Below are 10,747 nucleotides of genomic sequence, written 5' to 3'. Positions count from 1 at the left end.
GACTGGGGGTGACATGATAGCAGTGTTCCAATATCTGAGGGGCTGCCACAAAGAAGAGGGAATCAATCAATTCTCCAAAGCAAGACAAGAAACAACAGATGAAAACTAACCAAGGAGAAAACCAACCTAGAACTAAGGAGAAATTTCCTGACAGAACAATTAATCAGTGGAACAACCTGCCTGCAGAAGTTGTGAATGCTCCAACACTGGAGGTTTTTAAGAAGAGACTGGACAGCCATTTGTCTGGCATGGTACTATAGGGTCTCCTGCTTGAGCAGGGGGTTGGACTAGAAGACCTCCATGGTCCCTCCCAACTCTGTTATTATGCTTTGATGCTGACACTCTTCTTTAGTCTTCAGATCCTCTGATCACAAAGCTTTAAGTGACTCACAACACAGCGATCAAGAGGAGGTTTTCAGTCAGGGGGTATTCCATAAAAGAGGTGCAGTTCCTGGTGCGTCAGAGTAGTCAAAGGCGCAAGGGGTTATTTGGCTCAGATGCGGCAGCCGTTGATACCAAAGGAGGTAGTGAAAGACTGAAGCTCCTGGCAAGTGTTGCGATACTGGGTGGCTTTACAACGCCGAGGATCTGGTTGCTCTTCTATCCAGGAATTTTTATCCAGCAGGTACTGGGGACTGCAGACAGAAAGATCATTGAGTGCAAATCTGGCATGACACCCCTTCCCTGTGACATCCACCCAAGGGTCCTAGAGGCTGCAGCTGCTGACAGAACCCGCTGGCGAGCTATATGCTATGAAGCTTCTGCGGGCTTTGACGACAGGCGCTACTAAAACTGATAGAAAACCATGAGCGGCATCATAGAATAACACCCACAGTTACTACAACAATGGATTTTCAGTGCCCCCATAGGCTGGATTCTGTGCAGAGTCTTCTTCAAATCCACCCCACTCTCTCTGTGTCTCTCATCTATTTATCTATCCATCCATTCATATCTATCTATCTATCTATCTATCTATCTATCTATCTATCTATCTATCTATCATCTATCTATCTATCTATCTATCTATCTATCTATCTACCTACCTACCTACCTACCTACCTACCTACCTACCTACCTACCTACCTACCTACCTATCTATCTATTCTATGAAAGTGGGGAGTCAGTAGTTTTTCTTATTATTTCCTTTTGTCTTTTCTGTTTTTAAGGTATTTTAATTTTTGTTAAATTTGCTTTGTCTCATTTCCTTTTATCAATATATAAACACACACACACACACGCAAGAGTAACCACACAATGGTGATCTTAATATTAGATTGTAACTATTACTGTATGACAAACTTTGATGTGAATTCTTTTGTTTTCGTTGTCGTTTTGTTGTTGTTATATACTTAACCGGACTCCCTTCTCCATGGTCATCCATGTCAAGGACCTCTAACTGCACACTTCTGCATTTGGTCTTCCTGTCTGTCTGCCGACACACCACACACCGAATTTCCCTGCCTTGTTTCCCAACCTACCGCTCATTTGAGTCACGCGTTTCCCCGTCGTGTCCCATCAACAAATATTCTTTGCCTGCAGCCAGGCGGGTCTTGCAAGCAGCCCGAACCACAAAGCGACGGATTTGGCCGGTTTCGATTCTGGAGTCTGCAGCTATAGAGAGAGAGAGAGAGAGAGAAAAAAATCTAAGGTTGGAAATCTGAAAAAAAAATATATAAAGTCATCAAGCAAGGCGGTGAGCTTTTCTACTGCCCTAATGTCCGCAGGTAGTCCTTGACTTTGGACCAGAGTTGAACCCAAAATTTCTGTTGCTAAGCGAAACAGTTGTTAAGTGAGTTTTACGCCATTATACGACGTTTCTTGACATGATTGTTAAGTGAATCACTGCAGTGAAGTTAGCAACACGGTCGCTAAGTGAATCTGGCTTCTCCCTTGACTTTGCTTGTCAGAAGGTCACGAGAGATAATAATAATAATAATAATAATAATAATAATAATAATAATAATAATAATAATAATAATAATAATAATAATAAAGTTGGAAGGGATCTTGGAGGTCATCTAGTCCAACCCCCTGCTCACGCAGGAAACCCTACACCATTTCAGACAAATGGCTGTCCAGTCTCTTCTTAAAAACTTCCAGTGTTGGAGCATTCACCGCTTCTGGAGGCAGGTTGTTCCACTGGTTAATTGTTCTAACTGTCAGGAAATTTATCCTTAGTTCTAGGTTGGTTCTCTCCTTGATTAATTTCCATCCGTTGCTTCTTGTCCTGCCCTCAGGCGCCTTGATCACATGATCACTTGATCACATGATCACATGACCCCGGGATACTGCAGCCGTCATAAATATGACTCAGTTGCCAGGCATCTGAATTTTGATCATAGGACCGTGGGGAGGCTGCAATAGTTGTAAATGTGAAAAACTGTCATAAGTCGCTTTTTTTTAGTGCCGTTATAACTTCAAACGGTCACTAAATGAACTGTTGTAAATTAAATTACCTGTAGATTAATCCAGTTCCCACTAGGGTGCCCTTCCACTGACCCCCTCAATGCTCTGGGGGCAAAACTGTGTTTGCAGCCATTTCTCCTGAGTTAAAAAATCATTGGCTGTACAGCCCAATGGTCACAACATCAAATGGTCATGTTGCGACACAGCTGACCAAAGTATGCTAGAAATCCTAGTGGCATCTGAGCCTTAAATTTCTGAAACTTGGTCAATATCTGACAGTGAGAACGAGCAACCAATGGAACAGATTGCCTGGAAGCTTTCAAGAAGAGATTGGACTGCCATTTGTCAGAAATGGTGTAGGTAGGGTCTCTTGCTTGGGCAGGGGGTTGGACTAGATGACCTACAACAGTGGTTCTCAACCTTTTTAATGCCGCGACTCCAACCGGTCGTAAGTCAAGGACTAAACCGGTCGTAAGTTGAGGACTAAACTGGTCGTAAGTCGAGGACTAAACCGGTCGTAAGTCGAGGACTAAACCGGTCGTAAGTCGAGGACTTTCCCTGCCCGGGAGCACCGCGCATGCGTGGTTCCGCCCCCTGCGCCGGCCGAGGCGTAGCTGGCAAGCGGCAGAGACGGAGCAGGCCGACCACCAGCTGGCCCAGCCCAAGGGAGGTAAGGCACCCGCCGGAAAAGGGGGAAAAATGGCGGACAAAAAAAATGGCGGACAGCCTTTATTTGGCGACCCCCGTGAAATGGTCGATCGACCCCAAATGGGGTCCCGACCCACAGGTTGAGAACCACTGACCTACAAGGTCCCTTCCCACTCTGCTATTCTATTCTATTCTCTATTCCTGTTTTATTCTATTTTCTGTTCTATTCTATTCTATTCTCTATTCCTGTTTTATTCTATTTTCTATTCTATTCTACTCTATTCTATTCTCTATTCCTGTTTTATTCTATTTTATATTCTATTCTATTCTATTCTATTCTATTCTATTCTATTCTATTCTATTCTACTCTACTCTACTCTACTCTACTCTACTCTATTCTCTATTCCTGTTTTATTCTATTTTCTATTCTATTCTATTCTATTCTATTCTATTCTATTCTATTCTATTCTATTCTATTCTATTCTGTATTCCTGTTTTATTCTATTCTCTATTCCTGTTTTATTCTATTCTCTATTCTATTCTATTCTATTCTATTCTATTCTATTCTATTCTATTCTATTCTATTCTATTCTATTCTATTCTCTATTCCTGTTTTATTCTATTTTCTATTCTATTCTATTCTATTCTCTATTCCTGTTTTATTCTATATTCTATTCTATTCTATTCTATTCTATTCTATTTTCTCTTCTCTTCTCTTCTCTTCTCTTCTCTTCTCTTCTCTTCTCTTCTCTGTTCTATTTTTTCTCTCTTCTCTTCTAATACATACACATATAATACAACAGGTAGTTGTCAAGTAAGGGTAATCAGGGGTCCAGGCCATTCAGATGAATATATAGGTTCATTATAAGCTAAAGTTCTCCACAAGAAGCTGAGTTACTAATGGTCAAAACAAACTGGCGGTAGATAACAGTCAAAGGAATTTAAGGTGGACTGGACTTAGATCTCTTGTGAGTGCAAGGGGACTGGAGACTGATGACGCGTTTGATCCCTCCCTTGGGCTCAGCCCGATCATCTCCTACAGTAGTAAAATTGATGCAACAAAAACCCCGTGAAAGGAAGGCTACTTACTGAATTGAAGGGGCTCCTTGATTTTAACTTCGTAGACCCGGAAGGCACTTTCTTGGGTCTCACGCTCCACTCGAACCAGGAACGCTACGAAGAGGAGACAAAAGCGGTCATCTTTTGCCCTACTAATGACCAGAATTAGGGATGTTTCTCCTCCGATCCCTGAGGCAGCAGGAAAATACTTGGCAGGCACAGTGTCGCCTTCAATGCCAATCCTTGTTCAGCTAAAATAATGAGTCCAGTAAGCAGTGCTGACTTATTTATTTGAGGTCAAGTTAACCAAAGGGAGTGGCGGATTCCCCTGGCTTTGTTTTTTCTCCCACTTAAACATCACTGACCAGCAAGGAGGAAAAAAAACACCACTAACCACTTCCTTTAATTTGGAGGGGACGGGTCAAATTTGGATGGAATCTTAGAAGAATAGGTTGGGCCACCTGCCAAATTTCCCAGCTAATAGGTGATAAGTGCTACAAGATCTCATTCTTGGTAAAAACCAGTCAACCCCACCTACGAACTCTTAGAGCAGTGGTTCTCAACCTGTGGGTCGGGACCCCATTTGGGGTCGATCGACCATTTCATGGGGGTCGCCAAGCAAGGCTGTCCGCCATTTTTTTTGTCCGCCATTTTTTTTGTCCGCCATTTTTTCCCCCTTTTCCAGCGGGTGCCTTACCTCCCTTGGGCTGGGCCAGCTGGTGGTCGGCCTGCTCCGTCTCTGCCACTTGCCAGCTACGCCTTGGCCGGCGCAGGGGGCAGAACCACGCATGCGTGGCGCTCCCGGGCACGGAAAGTCCTCGACTTACGACCGGTTTAGTCCTCGACTTACGACTGGTTGCGATCGCGGCATTAAAAAGGTTGAGAACCACTGTCTTAGAGGCTATTTCTGAGCAGGGGCTCTTCTGAGCGTGCACTAAATCTGCATTCAAAATATCCCAGCTGACAGGAGGAGTGGAAGGGAGCTGGGAGTAAAGCAGGAGGAAGTGATTGATAATCAATGGGCTTCAAAGTTGCACAATGGCGCACGGGACGGTCAGTGCTGGCAGGGAGCGACCAAGGAGCCCAGTTCTGACCTTGTGGCTGGCGGAACCCAAAGTAGTCAGGGATAGCCATGGAGGAATTGTGATTGGGGTGCACCTGACAACAGTTATCAAAGCCGGAAAGGAATAGGAAATAGTGCTGGTCTACCACCGATGCACATAAGTAACTGTGGCATACTGTGCAAAAAGCCACAAGAACTGTTGATGCTCTAAACCAGGGGTGTCAAACTCAATTTCATTGAGGGCCGCATCAGCATTGCAGTTGCCCTCGGGGGGGTGTGGCCTACTGGGTGGGTGTGGATGGAATGGGTGTGGCCTACTGGGTGGGCATGGACAGCTCTACATTGTTCGTGTCAAGGGTGCCTGTGGGGGCCTGGGCAGGAGTGGGACAGATCTGAGGGTCTCTGGCAGAAGGGGGTGGGACCGGGGCAAGCGCCAAGGCATGGTCCATTTCTTCATTCCTCACAAAGGGTGACACCTCCCCAGCATGCACCCAGGGGGCGGGGCCAACGTGGCAGGGGCTGGTTCCTCGCTGTTTCTAGATGGCCTTGTGGAGCTAAGACTGAATGCATTTCAGCATAGATGGTCACCACAAAATTGTACATTGGCTCCTGGCCGGCCTGGGCCAGGGCCAAGGCAGAGGGGGCCGTTCCGTCACTGTTTCCAGGATGGCTTCGTGGGCCACATGAAACCACTTTGCGGGCCGCATCCGGCCCCTGGGCCTTGTGTTTGACATGTCTGCTCTAAACGGATCCCAGGAACAACAACCAGTTAAGGGAAGCATTATACTGCTCTGTACGAGAATAGAATAGAACAGAACAAAATAGAACAGAAGAGCAAAGAATAGAATAGAATAGAATAGAATAGAATAGAATAGAATGGAATGGAATGGAATGGAATGGAATGGAATGGAATGGAACGGAACGGAACAGAATGGAATATAGAACATAACAGAATGGAACGGAATGGAACAGAACAGAACAGAACACAGAACAGAACAGAACAGAATAGAATTCTTTATTGGCCAAGTGTGATTGGACACACGAGGAATTGGTCTCCAGTGCATAAGCTCTCAGTGTAGAAATAAGAAACAGTAAACAGTAAAATATAAAGGAGGGTGAAACAGATTATCAGTAGAAAATCTATCTAGCACCCAATGGAGACACAACTAATAAAATAAACATAGATGAACATGGCTGTTCCTTAAATGGACATTCTGTGCAACATAGAGCCATGCTCTTTCAAGACAGAACTAAACCATGTTTAAAAAACAGCAGTGTATTCTTCTAAAAGAGCGCCCAACCTGGGTCTATGAGGTCTGAAAAGCTTGATGGAAAGTGCCAGTAAGGCATTCCGTGGATTAGTAGTGTTTCTCAACCTTAGTCACTTGAAGATGGGTGGACTTCAACACCCAGAATTCCCCAGCAAGCAAGGGCTGGGAGTTGAAATCCACACATCTTAAAATGGCCAAGGTTGAAAAACACTACTGGATTCTGGATCCTGGATCTCTCGGGCTCTGCAAATGGACTTACATCCATCAAAAAGAAGTTGGTTAAACCTTCCCTATTTAACAATTGTGTCCAGCTGCTCAAATCTCACTGGAGAGAAAACCCTCTTAAGATGCTCAGGCATTGCTGTGTTTAAATATCCAGCACTTGGAAGGTGTGTTTAAAGCACTGTTCCAAGTAATGGATTTTTTTTTTATAATTGATGAGATTTTATCCATTCCATGAGATTTTATAATCCATGAGATTTTATAGTGTCCAAGAGCTTTTCCAGAATTTTTGGTATGGCGCTAACTACACAGCTTCTATTGGCATTTCTACTACTTTCTATTATTACTATTAATTGATCAAGTGGCCCAATAATAATAATAATACTGTGGAAGGAGAAAGGCAGGCCACTTTCTCCTCCTTCAAATTTATATGCCCCCTGAAATTATGTCTCCACCCCCCTCCACCCCCTCCTCCTCTGCCACCTAAGTTACTGCTTCCCCTTCTCCTTCTTTTCCAAGTCTAGGCATTAAAATTCTCTTTGTCAATTTCCTTTACTTTCACAGCTTTTTTAATTTCAAAAGTTCTCCTCCATGGAAACAATAGGGGAGGGAGGGAGATTTCGCAAAACTGCAAACTCTCAGTTTGATCACCAGGCGCCTCCCCTCGTGCCAACGTTGACCAAAATGTTGGCAGAAATGAAAAGAGGCCGCGTGAAGGAAAGGAAAAGGCACGAGGACCTGAACTGTGAGGTGTAGGTCTCCAGGAGCGTGAGAATAAGCAACGTTTGCGAATTTTCAAGGGAGAAAATTGAAATCAGCTCAAAGGTATCCAGGCTGCGGAGAGTGAGGATCTCCAGTCCATCTCTTACCATATTGCACACGGGGACTGTAACAGGCGAAGTTCATCCGGTTCTCTTCTGTGATTGCATCCTCCAGGGTACGCTTCAGACGTGGGCAGGCACCTGTTTGGCAGAAGGAAGAAATACGGTTCGATTCCTGGATACCACCTTGATGATGATGATGATGATGATGATGATGATGATGATGATGATGATGATGATGATATGATGATGATGATGATGATAAAAAGTTGGAAGGTACCTTGGAAGTCATCTAGTCCAACCCCCTGCTCAGGCAGGAAACTCTATACCAGTGATGGCGAACCTTTTAGAGACTGAGTGCCCAAACTGCAACCCAAAACCCACTTATGCATCGTCGAGTGCCGGGTGGGCGTGCCCAATTGTGTGGGTGTGGCCCATTGGGTGGGCGTGACCCATTGGGTGGGCATGGCTGCGGTGGTAACGGCAGACTGGGTGGGACTAAAAAGTTCAATCGATCAATTCCAACTTTGCAAGATCTTTCTTTTCCCCGCGAGAAGTTGAAATTAACTGATTGAACCTCTTTTTTTTTTTTTTGCACATGGCAGCGGAGGCCTAAAGCGAAAAGGTTTTATAAAACTCAGCTGAAGGCCTAGGACTGGGGCGACAGCGCGCGTGCCCACAAAGAGGGCTCTGAGTGCCACCTCTGGCACCCGTGCCATAGGTTCGCCACCACTGCCCTATACCATTTCAGACAAATGGCTGTCCAGTCTCTTCTTAAAACCTTCCAGTGTTGGAGCATTCACTGCTTCTGGAGGCAGGTTGTTCCACTGGTTAATTGTTCTAACTGTCAGGAAGTTTCTCCTTAGTTCTAGGTTGCTTCTCTCTAATTTCCATCCGTTGCTTCTTGTCCTGCCTTCAGGCGCTTTGGAGAATAGCTTGACTCCCTCTTCTTTGGGGCAGCCCCTGAGATATTGGAATACTGCTATCATGTCACCCTTAGCCCTCCTTTTCATTAAACTAGACATACCCAATTCCAGCAGCTGTTCCTTATATGTTTTAGCCTCCAGTCCCCTGATCATCTTTGTTGCTCTTCTCTGCACTCTTTCTAGAGTCTCAACACGATGAAAGGGGAGATTAGCGTCTAACTCCTGCGTGGCTGAGAGGCAAATCTAATTTCACGTGGGAATTTAGCTAGTTGTTTTAATGATTAAAGACTGGAGAAAGTGGACAAAACAACAAGGCTTTTGCAGTGGCCTCACATTCTCAAAGAGCCTTTCCCAAAATAGTAGTTCTTTTGGCATCAACCATCAGAAATTTTACACTAACAATTAAGTGTGGTTACAGTGAGCAAACACAGTAGCTATGGATATTTTAATACCGGGAGGGCAGTTGTGATACAGGCATTTACCAGATCTTGCATAGAGCATCATCATCAATGTGTGTGTGTGTGTGTGTCTGTGTGTATGATTAAGTCCTAATCTTTTAATATTGTACATCCACGGTGTTGGAGGACTGTATCATAAGAAGAACAGCCTCACTGTAGGGCTTGGCAATTACTAGAAAGGCTCAATATTATTTTGATTTCTCCTTCCTCAGTTGCATTCCTGAAAATCATCCTCAAGAACAGGGGTCTTCAAACTTGGCCCTTTTATGACTTGTGGACTTCAACTCCCAGAATTCCTCAGCCAGGCATGCCTGGCTGAGGAATTCTGGGAGTTGAGGTCCACAAGTCATAAAAGGGCCAGGTTTGAAGACCCTGCTCAAGAATGTATTCCTGATTGCAAAGAGAAACTGTTCAGACAATCCTTTGTCCAACTGCCCGGTGGTTCAAAGTGAGAGCAGATCAGCTGCATTCACCTTAAACGATCCATGAGAATCCACCTTTCTGGCTGACCTTGCAGAAGTAAACTTGGGTTCTACTTGTGATGTGCAAGGAAGAGGGCAGTCCATGGTGCCTCAGGCCTTAATTCAGGGGTGTCAAATTCAATTTCATTGAGGGCCGCATCAGCATTGCAGTTGCCCTGGAGGGGCTGGGTGGGTGTGGCCAGGGTGGGTGCAGCCTACTGGGTGGGCATGGCCAGCTCTACATCGTTCACGTCAAGGGTGCCTGTGGGGGCCTGGGCAGGAGTGGGGCAGATCTGAGGGTCTCTGGCAGAAGGGGGTGGGACCAGGGCAAGCGCCAAGGCATGGTCCATTTCTTCATTCCTCACAAAGGGTGACACCTCCCCAGCATGCACCCAGGGGGCGGGGCCGATGCGGCAGGGGCTGGTTCTTTGCTGTTTCTAGATGGCCTTGTGGAGCTGAATGCGTTTCAGCATAGATGTCCACCACAAAATTGTACATTGGCTCCAGGCCGGCCTGGGCCAGGGCCAAGGCAGTGGGGGCCGTTCCATCACTGTTTCCAGGATGGCTTTGTGGGCCACATGAAACCACTTCGCGGGCCGCATCTGGCCCCAGGGCCTTGTGTTTGACATGTCTGCCTTAATTGAAGGCCTTAATTCAGAGCCCTTAAAACCCACTGTCTTGTCCAGGCAACTTTACCTTCAGCACACTGGCAGACATCATCTGAGCACAACGCGGAGACATACTGTGGCTTGTTTGGAGCCCCGTAGAAGATGCTGCAACGTTGACCTGCAAGGGGAGAGTAGAACAGTCAGAAACTAAAGAGAAGCAGCAGCTGGGTTAATATGAGGAGCTAAGCTTATTTGATAAACTGCCTCTCCCTAACTGTTCCTAAATATCCCATCAGACCCAGTAGGAGAGGTGTGTTCTGGGTCCCGTCCATCGGAGACTACTGTCTGGTGGGACCCAAAAAGAAAGTTTTCTCTCTTTGGGAACTTGCTCTTTGAAACATCTCTCCCCTACCAGAGATCAAACTAGCCTCAACCCTGTTGACATTTCCTAAGGCAGAGGTCTTCAACCTTTCTAGATTGGCGGACCGGAGGGAAAGGGATGGGGAAGCATTTTATGCGTGCGTGCGGACACAAATGGGGCCGTGAGCATGCACGATGTAAAGGGGGCGGTGCTAGTGTCTGCGTGACAAGTTTCAAGTTTCAAGTTCAAGTTTATTGCATTTATATCCCGCCCTTCTCCTGGTGGACTCAGGGCGGCTTACAGCCAATTAAAAACAGAACAATTGATACAATATACAAAATTAAAACAAATTAAAAGATATATTTAAATAGGCCTTTTCTTATTTTTAAAAGTTGATTAAAAATCCAATAGTAAAATATCCCTAGGCCAGTCCTGCCTGCTGA

General features: G+C 45.4%; 1 protein-coding gene across 1 annotated transcript in view; it reads right to left on the bottom strand.

Annotated features, from left to right (window-relative positions):
- Nucleotides 1–313: 313 nt before the first annotated feature.
- LOC107300490 (complement C4-like) overlaps nucleotides 314–10,747 on the bottom strand; it is a 14,003-nt gene continuing 3,569 nt past the window's right edge. The window contains exons 4-8 of the mRNA XM_015829817.1: nucleotides 10,032–10,121; nucleotides 7,539–7,631; nucleotides 4,144–4,227; nucleotides 1,479–1,611; nucleotides 314–635 (exon numbers count right to left, since the gene is read on the bottom strand). Of these exons, the coding sequence (XP_015685303.1) occupies nucleotides 494–635; nucleotides 1,479–1,611; nucleotides 4,144–4,227; nucleotides 7,539–7,631; nucleotides 10,032–10,121 (542 nt within the window). The 3' untranslated portion in view covers nucleotides 314–493. The remainder of the gene's footprint in view (nucleotides 636–1,478; nucleotides 1,612–4,143; nucleotides 4,228–7,538; nucleotides 7,632–10,031; nucleotides 10,122–10,747) is intronic.

The sequence above is a fragment of the Protobothrops mucrosquamatus genome, unplaced genomic scaffold (assembly GCF_001527695.2).
Source record: "Protobothrops mucrosquamatus isolate PMUCROS unplaced genomic scaffold, P.Mucros_1.0 scaffold7237, whole genome shotgun sequence".
Classification (NCBI taxonomy): Eukaryota; Metazoa; Chordata; class Lepidosauria; order Squamata; family Viperidae; genus Protobothrops; species Protobothrops mucrosquamatus.
This window is presented reverse-complemented; position numbering and strand designations above follow the sequence as displayed.